At 43.7% G+C, this 21,253-nt stretch overlaps 2 protein-coding genes across 4 annotated transcripts in view; both read left to right on the plus strand.

The window, feature by feature from the left end:
- Positions 1–4,447: 4,447 nt before the first annotated feature.
- IFT22 (intraflagellar transport 22) lies at positions 4,448–9,024 on the plus strand. The gene is made up of 5 exons (XM_080983269.1): positions 4,448–4,614; positions 5,863–5,942; positions 6,738–6,827; positions 8,521–8,723; positions 8,822–9,024. Exons 1-5 carry the CDS (start codon positions 4,576–4,578, stop codon positions 8,968–8,970), a joined length of 561 nt encoding a protein of 186 aa, XP_080839395.1. The 5' UTR covers positions 4,448–4,575; the 3' UTR covers positions 8,971–9,024.
- A 4,051-nt stretch (positions 9,025–13,075) lies between these two features.
- The window catches only part of RABEP1 (rabaptin, RAB GTPase binding effector protein 1), a 54,444-nt gene continuing 46,266 nt past the window's right edge, over positions 13,076–21,253 (plus strand). For all 3 annotated transcript variants that reach the window (XM_080982887.1, XM_080982888.1, XM_080982889.1), the window contains exon 1: positions 13,076–13,254. In XM_080982887.1, coding sequence (XP_080839013.1) covers positions 13,212–13,254 — 43 coding nt within the window. In that variant the 5' untranslated portion in view covers positions 13,076–13,211. The remainder of the gene's footprint in view (positions 13,255–21,253) is intronic.

Below are 21,253 nucleotides of genomic sequence, written 5' to 3' on the forward strand. Positions count from 1 at the left end.
ACCTGCCGCCGCTGCCAGCTTCTTCTTGCAGCTGCCTGGTCTGGTCTGGTGTGGTTCTCTCCCGCGCTCAGCGCTGCGCTGGGCGGTCGCTGCACTGTCCCTCCCCCAGATAGTCCCTCGCTCTCTCTCCGCACGCCTGGCACCCACCCCCTCCACAGTGGGCGGCGACCCAGTGGCTCGGATCGGATTCGCACAGCCAGCACTGCAGTGAGAGAGAGTGAGTGAGCCAGGTAGGGGCAGAGAGCTGCGAGTGCGAGCGCCCCCCCCAGATGTTGCGCCTGGTGCGGCCGGCCCCCCCTGCACCCCCCACGCTACGCCACTGCCTTTTCCCTTTTCCTTTTGTGTCGTGGATTTTCAATTTTAAGTCCGTAAGGGATTTCCATTATCTTTGTGAGCCGTGGTGGTACAGCATGCTGCATTGATGCTTTTGCCTTTGCAGCACACACATCGTAGCAGGTGGCTGCACTTGCGGTGTAGCCCCTGGGTGTGTGTGGACATATGGACACTCTTAAAAACACGGGAAGCTGCCACACATCACACCATACAATTTGTCCATCCAGCCCCATATTGTCTGTTCCGACTGACAATACCCAGCGCCTGGGGCAGAGACAGCAGTCGTCTTTCTGCTCTCCTGGAACTTGGGTCTTTTAACTGGAGATACCGTTGGGGACTGAACCTGGAACCTTCTGCAAGCAAGTCAAGTGCTTTACTATGAAGCTTCAGTCCTCCCCTTGTGTATGGACCAGAGGATGATAAAAAACCCGACTCACCAATATTTTCCTTCTTTCCCCCGCTTCTTTCTGCTTTGCATCCTTCAGTGTCTATAATCCTGGCAATCGGTCAAGAGCATAAAATTCTGACTTGGCTTATAGAGCCCAGGCTGATTTAGCTGTAGTTCCTTTATTCGCTGCTGTCCCTGTGGCTCTTCGCCTGTGGTCTAAGGGAGCCCTAACAGAGGTCTGGGGCTGGAAGCAAGCAATGGTTTTCATGAGGATATTTCTCTGCCCTTTCTGGTCAGGCCACTTTCGCAGGTGTGTGTGTGTGTGTGTGTGTGTGTGTGTGTGTTGCAAAACAATGCAAAAAGTCATGGAAGCTGTTTGTCACAGGTGAAAGCGCTCTCTAGTTACTTCCCTAGCCAGGCAGTTCAGCTGTCAAAATTAACCTTTCCCAACCTCTCTCCTTCCCTATCAAATGTTTCCCATTCAGCCATGATTGGCTAAGGGGCCCCAAGAGGTTGATGGGTGCTGTCTTCTTTCAACTGAGTGTATGTAAGCCACTCTGGGGAGCCTTTTTGGCAGAAGACTGGAGTGCAAATGCTATAAAGAAAGAAAGAAAAAAGAAAAAGCTTCCATGGGTGCCAAATTGCTTTTTTTTAAAAGTCTAACAGCTGCCTGGAAAGCACTTGGGGATGGGTGCAGCTGGACAAGGAAGGGTTTTAACCAGAGCTACCTATGACAACCTTAATGATGATAGATGCTGGTGAGGATGACTTTTTCCTTTTGCAGCAACTGAAAGATGAGCTGCAATAGGAGGTCCTCCTGTCCCACCATCTCTGTTATCCCCTGTCCCGACCTCCCCCACTCCCCAAAATCACAAATGTGAGAGTGTCAAGGGAGCCTGGTAGATGAACGAGCTGCCCCAGAAGCAAATGACGACTGGAGCTGAACTTTACAAAACTGTTATTTCTCAGGACGTATCAAGTTCCCGCAGGGGAGCTGTATCAGGATGTCAAATGCACCGCCCGTCACCAGGCAGCCGACTCACTCCTTTTAAAATAAAAAGAGAGAAAGTATATGTACTGGGAGAGTTTAGATGCAACAGTCTGGGGCATGTGCAGGCCACCCAGACTAGGCTGGGCAGGCAACAGATTCTGCAGCCTGCACACAACCGCACTAGAGAATGCAATGGTGGTGTATAACCAAGGGGAAAGTGCAGTTTCAGATTTCAGCTTCCATTTTAGCAGAAAACAGAACAGGGCAGGGGGCTGGACAAGCTGCTAATCCCCAGAGGATACAGAGAAAAACTGCCAGTCATATCAGGTTAAAGGCGAACAGAGAAAAAGGAAATGAATTTAAGTCTGTTCCGCCACTAGGTGCTACTGTTGGTCCATGGAATCTGATACTGCCAGTTGCTTCATCAAACACACACCTTTCTAATATTACTTTGCAGTGTACAGTGTTATACTTTGAATGAATTTAGTCTCTGGTAACTCTAAAGAGAATATGTTACATGAAAATCAGTGGCAATGTATGAAAGGAAAAAAGCTAGCAGACGCACAAGGAAAAACTACAAGGCCTGAGAGAGCAGACTGAAAAAACCCCTAAGTGTTTTTCACTCAGTATATAATTAAAGTAGCTGTTTTACTACAAAGGAATTTCAGAAATAGACTGGAAAGAGAAGCTGCTGAATTGCAACTCATTACCAAACTTAAAACCATGGAGAGACCTGGTTTGAACAAAGACATTGGATTCTTATCCCATTATACATGACTAAGCCATTTCTCACCTTCTCACCCCTTGCCTTTTCCTGTAAGACCTATTACAGTCGTTAAGAGTCGTCAGCAGGCTCATCTCAGCTATCTGCCAATCTCCCATTCCCACCACCCTTCTTAGTAATACCCCTCCCCACCTTCTCACTATATAGAAGGATCTGGCAACTTCTGTTTCAGTGTATCTGAAGAAGTGTGCTTGCACACGAAAGCTCATACCAAGAACTAACTTAGTTGGTCTTAAAGGTGCTACTGGAAGGATTTTTTTTATTTATATAATTAATGACAGTGAACAGGAAAAGAAAATCTTCCACCCATTTTGCAGTCTTGAGGAAATAGCACGTTAACTGTGCTCTAAGTAGATTTTTTTACGTTAGCATAGTGCACAGAGCATGTAGTGCATTTAAAAATTTAATGAAAACAGTTATAGCAGCAGCAAGAGGACTACTTCTATTAGTGTACTGCTACCCAGTACTACTGAATGTGTTCCACATAGTTTGTCTTATAAAAGTTTATTATTAATGCAGGAAATTGAGCCTCCTGGAATAACAAAAGCATTGCTCAAAACCAGCTAAGGTGGCAAGGAAGAACAGAGGCTCATTGCATCTTACTAGCATTAGCTTCCAGATTTTTCTCTCCTTTGGTTTTTGTAGCTTGATCAGCATGTGCTTCATATCTCCTTTTTGTAAACCACTTTGAGGTTTTTTTTATACAATCAACTGGTGTATAAATTTTATGAAATAAATGTGTGGTCGATGAAATGCTGATTAATGTGTTGCTCTTTCGTAATTGGGGGGGAAAAACCTTTCAGATTAAGTTTCAACCAAAACAAAACATCTTTTAACATGTTCCGTCTTTCTAAAATGTTTGGATAGCCTCTCATCAATTTGAAATGGACTGTTGCTTGTACATAGCTATGTAAGTATGTTGTTATTCTTCTGAATACTTGGAAAATAAAGATTTATGGAGTACAGTAACTTCTCTTTATGTAAAAGTTTGGGTTGGGGTTTTTTTAATGTTAAGTAGTTCAACTTGGTGAACCAGGGGTTTAAACAGCATAATTCTGTACTTGTTTACTCAGAACTAAGTTATCTTTTTCTTTTACTATAACCTTTTTTTAAAAAAAAAAGCCGACTGTTGTAATGTTCTTTTGGGAACTGCTATGTGAGGTCTACCTGAAAAACAGTACATAAATATCTGAAATAAAATAATTAATAAATATCCCCAACATACTACCATACTACTGAGTAACTTCCAGATTGGGGTGTGTGTGTGTGTGTGTGGAGCTAAGGATAGGTCTGGGTCTACTGCATAGCTGTCAACTTTTTCCTTTTCTTGCGAGGAATCCTATTTGGAATAAGGGAATTTCCCTTAAAAAAAGAGAAATGTTGACAGCTATGGTTTACTGGCAGATCTGTGGGTGATTTGCAGATTGATGAGGATTCTGATTACCAATCATTTAACAATTGCAACAACAAATGATATGCACACACTAAATTCTACTGCAGAAATGAAGAAAGCTTGAGGATTTTTTTGTGTGGAATGAGCTGGGAGTGTCACTCAGTTCTGCTACTAGAAACAAAGTCCTGGTCTCAGAATTTTCTTAATTCTATGTCTTTTGTACAGGACACATGCCTGTTGTACTCCAGAAAACTCATTACCACCAGGGAGGGTGGCGATCCCATATACCTTTACCTGGGAGTAAAGCCCCACTGAGCCCAATGGGGCATACCTGTCAGTAAACAAATGCAAGTCCTCCCTAATTAAGGTCGGAATTCTATGCACATTGACCTAGAAATAAATCCCATTTGAACACAGTGGTCGTTCACACGTGCAAGACTGGGCTTTAAGGATACGACCCTTTGTCTGAGTAAACATGGAAATACCCGGCTGCTTTAAAACGAGCCGTCTCCCTTTTTCTCCGCCGGGGCTCAGCCTTCTCTCCGCCCTTAGCAACCGCGCCTGGCAACGTCGCGTGGCTGGGTTGGGCGGAGTCAGCCGGCATCATTCGACCCGCCCTTTCGGCCGTTTGCTCGGGTTGGTTTTCTACGCGAGGCCGAGGCTATGCGGCCTAGTCCGACGGGGCGATGCTGAAGGTGAAGATACTCTTCGTTGGCCCCAGCGAGGTGAGTGAGCGAAAGAGCGCCTGGGGTCCCTTTTGGAGGAAAAGAAAGCTCCCCACGGTCTTACAGTCGCCTCCCCAGCCCTTAAAAGCGCTGTGAACCATAACCATCATGGGGCAAAGCTTCCTCTTGACTTTTTCAGATTAGGACAAATCCAGTATTTTGTTTCCAGCAGAATGCCTTTGGGAAGCGTGATGGAGGCAGACTATTCCTGGCTGTTTGCTTTGAGCACCTGGTTTTCTGGTACACTGCCTCTGAACATGGAGGTTCTGTTAAACGCCAGGGTAATAACAGTTATTAGAACTGCACATACCACGTTGTTTTTAGGGGTTTAGAGACAAAACCGTGGCATATCGGTGTCCCTGTCAACTCATTAACATCTATTTATTACTACGGTGTGCTCTCTGTGGCACTTCCTCTGTGTTTGTTCTGAAAGCTGCAGTTACTTCAGGATGCTGCAGCAGTGTTACTGGTACGAGCGAGACCATGTCCGCATATAACACCTGTGCGGGTTATCAATTTGCTACTGCGCATATCTCAAGGTGTTACTATTACTATATAAAGCCCTAAACAGCTTGCGACTGGTTTACCTGCAATACCGCCTTTCCTCATATATGCCCGCTTCAGTCTGTGGAACTAGCACTGTTACAGGTGCTGCCTAATACTCCTTCTGCATTTATAATAAATTTATATTTTAGCGTGGCAGTTCTTGCACTTTGGAACTCCTGGCTTACTGACATCAGGCAAGGTGCCTTCACTGTACTCTTTTCAGCACCTGCTAAAAACATTCTTGTTTAGACGAGTTCCGCAAAATTGTAGAATATTTGCGTGTGTTTTGATCTGTTTTAGGTTATCACTGATTTTAGTTATTATTTGAATGTTTTACAGAGTTGTTTTGAATTGTTTTACTGCAAAGTTAATTGTATTATTCTTTCTGTAAACTGCTTTGAGGTTTTGTTTTACAATCGAGTGCTATATAAATTTTATGAAATAACAAATAAAAAAACGATCTTAACATTTGGGGAGGATCGTAGCTTAGGGGTCAGAAAACATACTTTGCATGCAAAAGATCCCTGGTTCAGTTTCTGTCACCTCCAGGTAGGATTGAAAGAGACCCCTTTCAGAGACCCTGGAGAGCTACTGCCAGTCAGTGCAGACAATACTGAGCTAGATGGACCAATGGTCTGACTTGGTAGCAGGAAGCTTCCTATTTTCTATTGCTAATCTTGCTTCTGTATTCACTTGTGATAGGCTGGAAAGTCTGTCTTGGCAAACTTCTTGTCAGAGAGCACCGAAGGCATTGGTAGTTACCTCCCAACACATGCAGTAAGGTGAGTTTCAAGCAGGTAGAGTGGAACTGCTAGCAAAACATGGATTCCCCCCCCCCCCCATACAACAGGGTGCAGAACTGGTACCCTCTGGAAGTTGCTGAACTACAGCCCCCATCATCCCTGACTGCTGGCTGTGCTAGCTGAGGCTGATGGGAGTTGGAGTCCAGCATCTGGAGGTTCACAAGAAGTTCTCCATCCTTGCAAAACAGCATGGTTGCAAAATCTACAAGATTTCCTTGACATCAACTTCTTGGTTTTTTTCTTCATATCTAACCAACCAGGCCTTCTTCAAGTGATGAAGTGTTGGTATTTGTTACACAGTTCAGTATGTGTGGATTACTAGTAAAGTCTTAAAATGGTACATGAAATGGGGGAAGGGGGAATGCCTCATAACAGTGGGCAGCTGCTCCAGTGCCAAGTAAGCCAAATGCAGAGGCTGGATGGAATTTGGGGCTGTGAGATTTTTTACTTTAATAAAAAAATTTTAACATGCCTTTCAAGGCACAGTGCTTACAAAGGTGGCTTACAAAGCTAAAAGCACATTCCTAACTAAATATGTCCCCTCACAAGTAAGTTCTGTTGAATTTAATCGGACTTATTCCCAGGTGAGTGGGGATGGGTTTCATCTTTAGACACACGAAAATACAATTATGAAACACGCACACAGCATGGGTAACTAAGAACTGACATTGGAAAAAGGGACCAGCAAATATGGATGGGAGCTCTGTCCTTCAGGTAGGCCCAAAGAATGCCAGCCTTAGTGATTTGTATAAAATATGTATTTTTAAATTCTAGGATCCTAGAATACGAGATGCCAAATTTCGGTGGAAACGGCAAAGGAGCAGGGTGTCGGTTTGAACTGTGGGATTGTGGAGGAGATCAAAAGTAAGTGGATCACTTACGTATCCTGCCAACTTTCTCAGAGTAAGTTGGTGTAATTCAAACGCTACACCAAGCCTTAGTTAAGGAAGGGGAGGGGAGGCTATTCACGAGAAGTTGGGGTAAAGCCCTACCATTATTTTTGATCATTTAAGAAGCAGAGGGTACTCTGGGCATGTTGGAAACATGCACTTGTGTAAGGGGCATTCTAGTTTGTGGTTGGTAAACCCCTTTCTAAAAAATGAAATGCCAGACAAGGCACGGATTTGGTGGCCTGCTTGCACAATGGAACTTCTCTTCTCTGTGCATTCCTTGTATTGCCCCTAAATATATTCTGCAGGGTTGGAAGAAGAGGCGTAGGAGAAGAGTCGGTGGAAGAAGATTGGAAAAGATTTAAAGTATACTTACAGAAACATTGTAAAATTAATGAGTGTTAGAAGGATGCTGGAATGAAGCTATATGGTTTTAGTAGAAATGCAACAAAGAATTAAGTAAAAGTTGATTGCTAACGGGTTAAAATGAAAAAATTTAAGGTTAGACAGTCAAGATAAATTATAGAATAAAAATTGAGAAAGATGGGAAGAATTTGCTGAAATAGTGAATTGAACTAGAATACAAAAAAAAGGGAGGTGTGAGGAGGTCGATGAAACAAGTAAAGGAAAGGTAAAGATATGGAATATTGGATGTGTGTTTTAGTTTTTTCTTGGTTCCTTTTTGCTGTATTGTTGTATTGCTTTTCTATGTTTTTTTTTCTTTTTCTTTTTTATTGTTGTCTTTTTCTTTTTTTTTTGGTAACTATTTAAACTTTTAATAAATATCATTAAAAAAAAAAAAAAAAGGGGGAAGAAGAGGCGTAGGGACATGCAGCGGGAGCAGGGGAAAGGGAATTTCCATTGTGCAGGCGGAAATCATTCTGCTTACAATAATTTCTTAGTTGGATACAGCCCAGTATGTGCAAAGCAGCTGCAGAATCTCAACTGAGATTTTTTTAAAGCAAAAAAATGATAAAGGTAGGTAAGAACCTACAAAGAGCCCTACTAGATTGGGCTAATGGCCCATCTAGTCCTGCATGTTGTTCTCGCATTGGCCACTCAGGTGCCTGTAGGAAACCTGCAAGCAGGACTTGAGCACAAGAGCACTCTCCTCTCCTCTCCTCTCCCTTTGTTTCCAGCAACTGGTATTCAGAAGCTTTGCTGCCTCTGACTATGGAGGCAGAGCACAGGCATCATGGCTAGTAGGAATTGATAGTCTCATCCTCCAAGAATTAGTCCAGTTCTCTTTTCAAGCCATCCAAGTTGGTGGCCGTCATTGCCTCCTGGGAGAGAAAGTTCCACAATTTGCTGCATGAAGAAGTGCTTTCCTTTTTTTCTGTCCTGAAAAAATCTTCCAACTTTTGGCTTCATTGGATGTCCATGAATTCTAGGGTAATGAGAGGAGAAAAAATTCTCTCTATTCACTTTCTCCATGCCATGTATAATTTTATTAACTTCTATCGTATCATCTCTTTCTCACCGTTTCTCTAAACTAAAACGCCCCAAGCACTGCAAGCTTTCCTGATGGGGAGTCGTTCCACCCCCTTGATCATTTTGGTGGCCCTTCTCTGAACCTTTTCCAACTTTACAATATCCTTTTTGAGGTGAGGCGACCAGAACTGTACACAGGTGATGCCAGCCGTGCTGTTTCTCTGTTGCGCTTCCAGATTCGAGACTTGCTGGCCAGCACTGATGAAAGATTCCCATGGGGTCGTCATTGTTTTCAACCAAGATTCGCCCACCCATTTGAAGGAGATTGAAATGTGGCACTCCTGTTTTGGGCAACAGCAGCAGCTGCTGGAGAGCCAGTGCCTGCTCATTTCGCATCACAAGCCAGGCAGTGCAATGGACCCGGAGAATCTCACCTTGCGTAAGACCCTGATGCCTTGCTTTCCTGGCTCTAACCTATATTTGGTGTTTTGTCAGAATTGCCAATAGTTTTAATGGTTTGCTTCTTAAACTTCAAAGCTCCACCGCTGAACAGGCTGCAGGTGGTCCACTCTAGCCTCGAAGAAGATCCTGAAGATTTCCGGATGGAATTTGTGAAGTACCTCAAGGGCATCACCAAGTTGGTGAATGAGAACCGAGACAGAGAGGAGATGCTGCTGATCACTTAAAAGCAGGAGGAACGCTGCTGCAAAGAAAATAAAAGAAATACCCACTTAAACACACACACGCATACACTCCTGGTCTTTTGCTTTCTACCTAACCCATTTCAAAAAAAAAAAAGAATTTGGATTCCTCAGGTTTACACTTTAAGAAGCAGTTTTACAGCAGTGGAAGTGGCATGTAGTGTAGTGGTTTGAGTGTCGGATTAGATCCTGGGAGACCAGGGTGCCAAGCCCCACTCGGCATGAAGCTCACTGGGTGACCTAAGGACAATCACTCTCAGCCTAACCTGCCTCATAAGGTCGTTGTGAGGATTCAGTGAGGAGTGGGAGAACTGTGTATGCCACCTTGAGCTCCTTGGAGAAAAGAGTGGGATATAAATGCAATAAATAAAATAGAAGTTCTTAGCTTAATCAGGGATGAGAAACCCTTTTCAGCCCACATTCACTTCAAGGGGTCTCATGCCAGTGGCGAGCAGGGCCAGAGGCAACAGTGGGTGAAGCAATGAATGTAAAGTTTAACTTTGTACAGCAGGCTGGTCTATAAGCACACATATGCCTTTTCCCAGCATGTCTTATCTCAGACCAAGGACACATTCTAGCCCAACAAAAACATGGAGAGTACAAAGCAGGGTTTGTGAGGGTGTAGCTGGGAAGGGGGAGTAACCTGAGGAGCGTCCCAAGGGCCAGACAGAGCAGCTTAAAGGGCCACATGTGGCCACCAGGTCTGAGGTTCAAAAGACACTGTTTTTTTGTCTTGCTCTTTCAGATTGCAGGCACCAGAGCACTGGACCAAGTGCTGTTCGTTTTTTGGTCTCACACTCATCAGCTAGCTCTCACAAGAGCTTGGGACCAAAAGATGCTTGTTTTTGTTCTCACACTCTCGCATAACACAGCTGGCTTGTGCCAGAGTACTGGACCAAAAGATGCTTGTTTTTTGGTCTTGTGCAAAACAGCTGACTCCTGTGAGAGCTCAGATCCAAAAAAAACAAGCATTCCAATTTTGATCAGTGGGATGTTGGAGGGGTATGGGTGACTAACAGGCTAAGCTGGCTACACCTTGGTTTGTTTGTTCCTGCATGAGTGGGTTATGTCCACCAGTGCCTAGTTTGTGCACACCACAGTTTATTAAGCAAAGTATGGCTTACTATTAAGGATAAAAGTGGCTGCTGTGCTGCACTGTGGGAAAAGATGATTCAAGGAAACCATGGCCCATGGAACATCAAGGGCCTTTTCTTGTGCAATGATGGTGCGCCAGACTGTAAGTTAACTCCCAACTCTTCAATTCTATGATTCCTTCTGCTTGCATCTGTATTTCCCACAGTGAACAAAAAGGGGAAGAACTTGGTAGGCTTTGAGAATGCCACATAAGACACAAAGATCTGTAATGCACACCATCACTTCCCCTTTCCCCAAAAATAGAGCTGATCTGTAAATCATATGGATGCCTACCCCTTTGCTGAGCAATTCCATATTTTACGAGGGAGTCAAATTCTAACAATTTTGGTCCCAGTTCATGTTCAACTACAGCTGATGTTTGTTCTGGTTTCTTGTTTATGTCCATAAAAGTTTTGTAACCAGTTCACACAATAAAATTTAAAATAAAGAGGCACATTATAATGATTGATTGTACAGCTGCACAGAACAAGCTAACAAAAGTCTAAAACTCACTTTGGGGCAATACCTTTATTAGGTCAACTATAATGAGTGCCGCAACCCCAGAGTCGTCCACGACTAGACTTAATGGTCAGGGGTCCCTTTACCTTTATAATGTCACAAAATAGTGCCTAAGAGTTCTCAGTAACTCAATAAGTCAGCAATAAGGGCTAGGAAACCTATCAGATGGGTCTGCTCTACCCGCCACCCCCACCCCATATTATTCTAAGAGCTTCTAGATCAGGAGTGGGGAACATTCCTTTCTAGGCAACCTTTTGTAGCTCACATGCCAAGAATTTGTAAGCTTGCAGGCCAAAGTGGGCACAGCAGCAAATGTAGGGTTGCCATATGTCCAGGCAGAAATCGCTGAAGGTCTGGGGAAATCTGTAGGCATAACAGCCCACATCAGTAATGTAGATCTTGGTGAATATCATGAAAAATAGCTCAAAAAGCTCAACTAGTTTGGTTAATATTATAAAAAAGCTCAAAACCCAACAACTTTTCTGTCCAGATTTTCACTTTTTAAAATATGGCAACCCTAAGCATTTTACAATTATATACAGAAGCCTTCTTTCTACATGTATACAAACATCACCACCCCATCCTCCATCCTGGCCTGGTAAGAAGAAGAAAAAAGAGAAATTTAATAAGGCAGCTTTCAAATGAGGCCATGAGCATGTGTTTGTATCTGAACTTGTAGACAGCATACTTTTGGGGGTACACACATATACACACTCATCTGCTTTCCATCTATTCTGAGCCATACACCACATGGAACCTTTTAAACAAGAGGACAGGAATAACATGGTTTCCTGATGGTACTTGCAAAGATTTTCAACTGCGGAAGAATGTCCTACATTTCCAAAGCAGAAAAATCATAAAGTCACTATGGGCCTGTTTCTGCTTAGCAATGCATTTGCTCGCTTTTACTCTAGTATGTGGTCATTAAGATCAAGTGTGTAGAAAATACCAGACATGGTCTTTGGGTGTTTGTGAGATGCAGCCTGAAAGATGTAAGTAAGGGCACTGAACTATTCAAAGGTTTGTTACAATACTGTAGGGAATCGTTGCTGGGAAGTTAGGGGGATTCCAAGCAAAACTACGACAGATGACACATTTCACAAAGTAGAATAGTGAGAAGGGTCAGACTGTGGTTGCTAGATAAACTTCCTAAAATAAGGGACCCTAAAGTTTTGGTATAGTCTATGTCTGCATTGGGAGTACACGGGTACCTTGGTTTAAGAACAGCTTAGTTTATGAACAACTTGGATTAAGAACGCTGCAAACCTGGAAGTAGGTGTTTTGGTTTCTGAACTTTGCCTTAGAAGCTGAACATGTTCCGCTTCCTGTTGAGTGTAAATTGAGTCCTCCGCTGCTATGGGAAAGCACGCCTTGGTTTAAGAATGCTTTGGTTTAAGAATGGACTTCCGGAATGGATTAAGTTCGTAAACCAAGGTACCACTGTACATATAGACACTCTGTTTTTCAAACACACTGACCAGTGTCCAACACAAATTAGACTCACGTAAGCCTACTGACATAAATGTATTTGGCAAAACATGGACATCTTGTTGTGTCAATAGAGTAAATTTGAATGGAAGAGAATTATGGTGCAAACAAAAATATTGCCACACCTGCTTGGTAATTATTTCCCCACAGGATTAAACTAACTTGCCACCTTGTCATGCTTTTTCTTTACAGTCACAATTCTTCTTGAGTCTTGTGAACAGACCCCACAAGGGGAGAAAGAGGAGACTGACAGGAGATAGCCAAGTCATCTTCAAATATCTCAAGGGCTGTCACATGGAAGATGGAGCAAGCTTGTTTTCTCCTGCTAAGGAGGGTAGGACCTGAACCAATGGCTTCGAGTCACAAGAAAGGAGATCAGGAATAACTTTCTGAGGGTAACAGCTCTTTGACTCACCTTCACTGGAGGTTTTTAAGCAGAGGCTAAATGGCCATCTGTCATGGCTGTGATTCCTGCTTTGCAGGGGGTTGGACTGGATGACCCTCAGGGTCCCTTCCAACTCCACAATTCTATAATTCCATGTAAACCCTAGTGCAGTTTTACCATGTGAAAGCACCCCTATTTTTGTGCACCAATTTGCAAAAACCCAGCCTCTATTTCCCCACCCCCCTGCAGTTTGAAGAATGCTCCCCCGCGCTTAATTTTTGTCACTCGGGCTTTTGAGCCCCCTGGCGCGTAACGTGTGAATGCACCCTTAATTTTTGTACGCGTGTACCTCTTCCTTTTGAAAAAATACCCCCCTACGCCCCGCCCCGGGAGTCCTTGCCAGCCACAGCTCCCCCAAAGCCGGCTTTCCCCGTGGTTATAAACCTCCCCGGCTGAAGCTCCCCTCCCGCAGCCCGCCAGCCTCCCCTCAGACGCTGGCAACCCGGCGCATGCGCAGAGCTCCCCCTCACTCTCCTCCTCCGCCCCCCAGCTCCTCGCCCGCCCCTTTTGCCTGTCAGGATGAGGCGGCTGAGGCGGCCCAGGGCCGGCGGCGGAGGCTGAGGCGGCGGCCCCTGTTGTGCTCGCTCCTCTCCCCTCGCCTGACTTAGCGGGCCCGGCCTCGGCGTGAGCTGGCTCAGCCATGGCCCAGCCCGGGGCAGCGGCAGAAGAGTCGTCGACCGAAGGTGAGGAGGAGGACGAGGAGGGGAAGCCCGGGCGCGGCCTGCGAAGGCTTACCTGGGCCTGGGGGGTCGCGTGTGTGTCTGTGGGGGGCGGGCAGATGGCGCTGGGGATGCAGGCCAGGGAGGCTTGGAAGGGGGGCGGCGGAAGTGTAGCCCCACCCCCAGGGGGGGTCTCCCCTCTCCCCAATATCAAGCCTCTGACACCCCCTGTTCGTGCCCCCCCACTTTTAAATTGTCACTTCCCTTACCTCCCCCCCCAGTGGTTTCTCCTTAGCAGTCTCCTCCCTCCACATCAAAGGACTATTTCACCCCCCACCCAATCTCGTGCTTTACTTTATTCTTCTCCCCCCCCCCCAACGCCAGTAATGTATCTCCTTCTCCTGCCCCACCACGACAGGCATCCCCATGCAACTCCTTCTTTTGCTTCCCTAACCCTTACTTCTCCCTCCCCCCTCCTCGCAGTGCTATCTCCTTATCAGTCTTCTCCCTGTCTCGTGCTTTATTTTATTTCTCTTTTATCCTCCCCGCCCCGCAATTTATCTTTCTCCTGCCCCCCCACCCCACCGAAGGCATCGCCTTGCAATTACTTCTATGCACACCCCCCCCCAGCCTACTGGTTTCTCCTTAACAGTTTCATCCTATCTTTAAGGAGTGTTTCTCTCCCCCATCTTGTGCTTTACTGGTTCTCTCTCTCTCTCTCTCTCTCTCCCACCCACACCCACACCTATTAATTTATCATTTTCCTGCCCCACCACTACAGGCATCACCACCCCCAGCCTACTGGTTTCTACCCTCAGTAGCTACTCCCTTCAATCCTCACCTCAAGCGCTTTGTGTTTTTCTGTCTTACTCCCCTCATGACGAATCTCCTGAGTTTGTAGCACCTTAAAAGAATAACATTTATTGTGGCATTAATTTTTGTGGATTGGAAATCCAACATTCAAATTACAGTTAAAATAATTGCTGGTAAAATATTCCACCACCACCTTTTTGCAGCCATATACAACCCATTCCTTTAGCCTACTAAGCCCTGTGCAAAAATGAGTCCAATGTTCCATGCAACAAAAACTTCAAGCTTTCCCCCTTCTGCACAGTGGGCAGCCTCAGTTCCCTTTTCCTTCAGCTTCATGCTGTTGGCAGTTGCACATCCGCAGCCCTGGGTTATCCCATGTTTCTGAAGTTGTGGTTGACCTGTAAGCCTTTGGTGAAATGAACAAGACAGATCCAGTGGTTGAATTCTTCTTGGAGAGTAAAGGTAAAGGGACCCCTTACCATTAGGCCCAGTCGTGACCGACTCTGGGGTTGCGGCGCTCATCTCACTTTATTGGCCGACGGAGCCGGCGTACAACTTCCGGGTCATGTGGCCAGCATGACTAAGCTGCTTCTGGCGAACCAGAGCAGCGCACGGAAACTCCGTTTACCTTCCCGCCGGAGCGGTACCTATTTATCTACTTGCATTTTGACGTGCTTTCGAACTGCAACGAGAGTCAAAAGGCTCTGTAGGGTTGGGTTGTGGAGTTGAATTTTGAGGGAGAAGTGTGAGTGTGAAGGAAGAGTGTGTGTGCGCATGCGCACACATGCAAGTCCCATGTGGTAGCAGAAGTGCTCTTTCTGTACAATGAAACAGTTGTTATTTTAGCTGGTGTGACACTACTATTGAAGTGTGCTAATGGGATTTACCTGGATAAGGATGTGCCCAACTTTTGAAAATCAAATTTTATGTGGTGCTATCATAAGCTACATCAGCTACATATTTTTACATTAAAATAAAATTTATATTATGCATAATACAATACAATACAATACAATACAATACAACATATTTATGTTACTTGCATCTCCTTAGGAAAAAGTCAGGTAATGAGGGGCATGACAGAGGTGCATAAGATTCTATATGATGTAGAGAAAGTGGATAGGCAGGCATTTTTCTTCCTCTCTCTTGATACTAGAGCCCAGGACTGTCCGATGAAGCTGAATGTTAGAAGATTTAGGACAGACAAGGTGCTTCTTCACACAGCACACATTTGAACTGTGGAATTTGCTCCCAGAATTCCGTTCAACAAGATGTAGTGATGGCCAGCAACTTGGATGGCTTTAAAAGAGGATTACACAAATTAATGGGGGATAAGGATAGAATTAATGTTCTGCCTCCACCTTTGAAGGCAGTGAATACCAGTTGCTGGGAACCACAAGTGCTGGAGTGCTGTTGTGCTCAGGTCATGTCTTAAGGCTTTCTGTAGGCATCTGGCTGGCCACTGTCAGAACAAATGGGTTGAACCAGGTGGGCCTTTGACCTGATCTAGCAAGTTTCTTCTTATATCCTTATTCCACTTACCCACTACTGCTGGGCTCTCAAAGAAGTTTGCAATAATTAACAGAAAAGTAAAACAGCTCTAAAACAATAGATTGTAAAACCAACAAATCAGATTAAACTAACAATGCAATAAAAGTTGTTGCTACTGTTCAGTAAAAAAATTAAAAGGACTTCTGAAGCAGGAAGATCTTAACAATTGTTCTAAAACAAGGAGTGAATTGGACAGGCCCAAAGGATTGAGTTCCTAAAGAAGCTGAGCCAAAACAGAAAAACTACCACTTTACACATCTCCACCACTGAAGACACATAGAGCAGGGCTTCATCTGCAGATTTTTAGAAGATGCAGGTGTGGGAGACATATTTGATAAAGGACAAATACTATTTAATGTTTTGAGTGTAATTACTAGCACTTTAAATTTGACATGAAGGCAAATGGGCAATACAGTCCTACCTCGGAAGTCGAACGGAATCCGTTCCAGGAGTCTGTTTGACTTCCAAAACATTCGGAAACCAAAGCACAGCTTCTGATTGGCTGCAGGAAGCTCCTGCAGCCGATTGGAATCCACAGAAGCTCCATCAGACATTTGGCTTCCAAAAATAGCTCGCAAACCAGAACACTCACTTCCGGGTTTGCGGCGTTTGGGAACCAAAATGTTCAAAAATGAAGCTGTTTGAAAACCAAGGTACGTGTTCTTCCTTAATAATAGCTACATAATGTTCTCTCTGGCTACAGTGGTCAGGAGTTCAGCTGCTGCATCCTGGATCATAGGTAATTTCTTCACACCATTCAAATACAGCCCCATGGTAGAGTAAACTGCATTAATCCTGAACAGTGACACAATAGTCAGCTGTCTCTTCCCAAGAAAAGGGCGGAGCTAGCAAACAGTACCGAACACTTGGTACCTGAGAATCAAGTAGCAACACAGAGTTTAGGGTTATGTGACTGACAATACCTGTCATGGCAATATGGATTTATTTCTATGAGAATGTTTACCCTACTCATCTAATAATATACATCACAAAGTACCTCATAACAGAAAATGGTGCTTCCATCATAGGCAGGACAGTGTGAAGGACCACTTCATCAGATCTTAGGCAGTAGGCAGGCTGTTACATGATAACGTGGTCCTTCAGGTATCCAGGACTCAAGCCACTTAGGGATTTAAAAGGAATTACTAACACTGTGAAACCTGTAAACAAATTGGCAACCAGTGCAGCTGATGCTGGATAGGTATCTTCTTCTTACTTGTAGCCGAGTAAAATTGTCTTCCATAAACACAGTTTCAACAATGAGTCCATAAGTGACTGTGGAGGCCAATTCTGGTCCCACACGTCCTTCCACAGTGGGGACATTGGTTCCCGGGCAGGAGTTGATCACGGTGTGGATTTGCCAAGCATGCCTTCCTCTTAGCACGTTTCTCCCTTGCGTTTTGAATTTGAGTGTCTTCAAAGTCCACGACACCTTTGGTGAAGGCAGTTCTCCAACTGGAGTGCTCGCAGGCAAGTGTTTCCCAGTTGTAGTACAGTGGTGCCTCGCAAGACGAAATTAATCCGTTCCGCGAGTGTCTTCGTCTAGCGGTTTTTTCGTCTTGCGAAGCAACCCTATTAGCGGCTTAGTGGCTTAGCGCTATTAGCGGTTTAGGGGCTATTAAAGGCTTATCGGCTTAGCGGATTAGCTGCTAAAAGACTATTAGCGGCTTAGCGGCTTAGAAAAAGGGGGGGGAAGCGAAAAAAAATCTCAAGACTCGCAAGACATTTTCGTCTTGCGAAGCAAGCCCATAGGGAAATTTGTCCTGCGAAGCAACTCAAAAACGGAAAACCCTTTCGTCTAGTGGGTTTTCCGTCTTGCGAGGCATTCGTCTTGCGGGGCACCACTATATAAGTTTTTTAGATTTGCCTTGAGACAGTCTTTAAACCTTTTTTGTTGACCACCAGCATTACACTTTCCATTTTTAAGTTTGGAATAGAGTAGTTGCTTTGGAAGACGATAATCAGGCATCCGCACAACATGACCAGTCCAATGAAGTTGATGTTGGAGAATCATTGCTACAGTCTTCACCATACTGGTGCCTAGTTTTGGACTAAAACTCCATCCATCCACAGCCAGCGCATCCTGGAAAGCACCAGGCTGGATAGGCTTGTGTAATGTTATCCCATGGGCCCATTAACATCCTTCCAACCATTTTCTGGATCACTTAAAATGTCCTAACACTCTTCAAAAGGAAACTCATATAGGGTGCATTACAATAATACATCCTGAATGTAATTAAAGGATATGTTACTGTCGCCAGATCTGACATTCTCACAAATGATGCATACTAGCCTAAGACAGGCAAAGACCCTTTGGGCCATCACTGCCCCCTGTATATCCAAATACAATAGTACCTCCAGATGGTGAACCAGATTCTTCAAGGGAAGTACTATCCCATCCCAAATGGACTGCATCCCTGTTCTGCAGTCTGTTCCCTTCTGATCAGAATCACCTCTGTCTTGTCTGGAATAAGCTTCTGTTTATTGGCCCTCACCTAGCCCGTTTATACCAGAATGTAAAGATCCTTTAGGTAGTCTTTTCTTTGGAGCTTCTTAATATGCCTGCTCTACTCTCCCTCTTCACTAGCTATGTAAAGATTTGGGAAGCCTATTTTCAGAGGGATGAATCTGGAAAAGTAAGTATGTGGGATGAAGAGAAAGGATGTTATTTGAATATTACTGTTCCTAAGAACAGCAGAATGTGAAGTATTATACTGGGGCTGAAAACATAATATATTCAGTTTATGCCTCTATTAAAACTCTGTTAGTATGAGTCATCTTTAGTACTGGCTGGTGATCTGAATAAATATATACTGAACCATTCACAATATGTTAATGCAGAGAGGGAGTGTAAAATGTAAGCTTGTACACTTGTGGCTCCAGCCTAAGACTTTTGAGTGAATTTATGTGGAACAATGTAGGACTTGCAACTGGAATGGTACACATTGAAGGTCCCACTGAGGCATCAGTTTGCAAGGTAACATTCTCAGTTTTTCTTCTATGAAAAGTTAAAAAAAAAAAAAAAAAAAAAAAGCACATCAGTGATAACCTGCTGGTGGTGTGGGAATTTTGTGGTAGGTCAATGGTAGTCATAGATTTATTCAAGAAGAGTGGCTCCTTTACCTCTAGTAAATTAAATTAAAAGCCTATGGAATATCTACCTATGTATATAAAGAGCAGGGGCCAGAAATGCTGCAAAGAATTTAGTTGACAGGTTCATGTAAGAAATGTATCACTAAGGTCAGGGAGTTCACTTGGATGAACTAAATCCAGTGAAGTGACTTAACATACTGTTTTAGAATTGAAAGAGGTACTGTATTTATCTGGGCAGGTAATTATGATTATTTGTGTTTGGAGAGGCAGTTATAACAACTTCTGTAAGAAAACTTTTACTGAAGCTTCATAATATTAACCTAGGACATTCTGGGGGAACGTTAGTTTAATCACTTCACGATTGACCAGTGGCATGTTTTTTGGAGAACAAGAAACAAAGACTGGATAATTCTTTGTAGGGGAATGGGTGCAGTTAAGCAAATATCTTTATAGACAGAGAATTAGACTTGTTGATCTTTACTTGTAGTGCATTCTTAGCTGCCAAATTATATTTTATGCAGTACATCAACCAAATCTGAACTGAAAAGAAGATTGAACCTTCATTTTTGTTCATTTGCAACAAGACCAGAACTGTTGTTCAAAAGCCTCTGTTGAATGTTAACTGGAACAGAGGTTTTTTTTTATTGGTTTAGAATAAGAATTTGACATTATCACGTCCTTTAAAAAATATATATATGATTTTTAAAATTTTCAGTGGCTGCAGTTGGAATGACTCATGAGGGCACAAAACTATATTTTATCCCCCACTTTCCTCCAGTGAACTCAATACTGCATGCATAGTTCTTTCCTCAACCTTTATCCTTATAATAACCCTGGGAGGTATGTTGGGCAGAGAGGTGGTGACAAACCACAAGGTCATCCCCATGAGTTTCACAGCTGAGTGTGGATCTGAATCTAGATCTCCACATTTGTAGTCTGGCACTCTAGCCCAGGTGCATGGAACCTGTTGCGCTCCAGATGTTGTACTCAGCCCCAGCCAGCAGGAGTGGGGCTGGATACAAGCAACATTATCTGAGTTGCTGGTAAGAGATGCGTGAGGTTTCAACTACTGCCCAGCTTTGTAACTTCTTCAGCCTAAGTTTATAAAAGTTACTCACTTGCCAGCCCACATGTATAGATTAGTCATTTCTGGCACATGGGTGGCCTGAAAAGGTCGTAGGAAGAACCACAGTTTAAGAGTTTCCCTGCCTACTTGCCTGAAGGTGACACCACAGGTGGGTAGCTATTTACGGGTCCTGATATACAGTGTTAGATGGTAGTGGTGGCCGTGTACAGGTCATCTTACAATGTGAATTTTATTTATTTGAAACATACTGATATCATCCTTCATTCTGTTTAGAGTTTTAGGGCATTGTACAATTTATTTCAGGGTGGTGACTGTAATTCAGACTTGCAGATTAGGCTTGAGAAGGATGCTTGCCCAGCATCTGCTCTGGTCACCTATCTCTTGTATATCACAGCAGCTGGTTGCACTAGTTCACAGAGAGCTGGACTTCATGCATAATTTTCCCCAGAATGTCAAATGATGGTGGGATGGGGGCTGGTACCCTGCCACCATTTGCATGGGACCTGATGGGTCCTGGTTCTGAGGCAAGCAATTGCTCTCTGGCGTGCTTCTCCTGAAGGGAGGCCAGCACTCACAAAATTGTTCCCTGCCATCACCACCACCTGCTTTGGGTCAATCCTGGCTTCAAGTGTCCCTGTTTTCTTTTCTTTTTTTTTAGATGATATTTATTGAATTTTTTTTTTAAATTACAGAAAAAGACAAAGCAGAGAAAGAAAAAACAAAAAAGAAAAAGAAAACAAGCCACATTCAACAATACAAATTCAAAAAACAAAAATACACCACAAACAGATAAAAATAAAACCATCATTCTCAAATCTTCAACTTTCATTACCTTCTTTCTTTGACCTCCTCCTCCTCCCTTTTTTTGTATCCTAGTTAATAATTATTGCAGCAAATCCTTTCCATATTTCATAATATTCTGTCATTACATTACCTTAATCTATTTTCATCTTATCTTATAAAAAACCTTAAAACTTAAAACTTAAATCTTATTTTTACCCACTTCTCATAACCATAACATTCTTGCCTAATTCTTTAAACATTTTTGCTAGAGCCAAGTAATTTCGTTCCAGCATTTTTCTAACAGTCATCAATTTTATAAAACAATCCTAGTGATAAAAAAAAGAAATAGAAACAATCCAATCTTCATCCAGCGTCCCTTCCTCCTGGTCCCGGGTTTTGTCAGTCCTTTTTATCCCATCGATCTAGCGCATTAACCTGGTAACCTTATATCCGAGGCCCTTAAGTCTCTTCCATGTCCCTTCCGCAGCTCTTCTTCATATTCACCTTTCACTCGTGGGAACTCCAGCTTGGTAATGTTTTTGACACTTTTCATCAAATCAGCCCCTTTTCCATAGTCCAGACTAAACTCCATGTGGTATTTAAAAACATGTTTCAGAATCCCTCCAAAATTGAGAGCCCCCACAGCTCCAAACATCTCACGGCCCATTGCCAGACTCGGAAAGTCCAAACATCCCT

The sequence above is a fragment of the Podarcis pityusensis genome (genome assembly GCF_964106645.2).
Source record: "Podarcis pityusensis genome assembly, chromosome: 15".
NCBI lineage: Eukaryota > Metazoa > Chordata > Lepidosauria > Squamata > Lacertidae > Podarcis > Podarcis pityusensis.

Coding starts and splice junctions, on each gene's coding strand:
- IFT22 (XM_080983269.1), top strand. CDS start 4,576: ATGCTGAAGGTGAAGATACTCTTCGTTGGCCCCAGCGAG. Junction 4,615..5,862: donor TCTTCGTTGGCCCCAGCGAG/GTGAGTGAGCGA, acceptor CACTTGTGATAG/GCTGGAAAGTCTGTCTTGGC. Junction 8,724..8,821: donor CCCGGAGAATCTCACCTTGC/GTAAGACCCTGA, acceptor TAAACTTCAAAG/CTCCACCGCTGAACAGGCTG.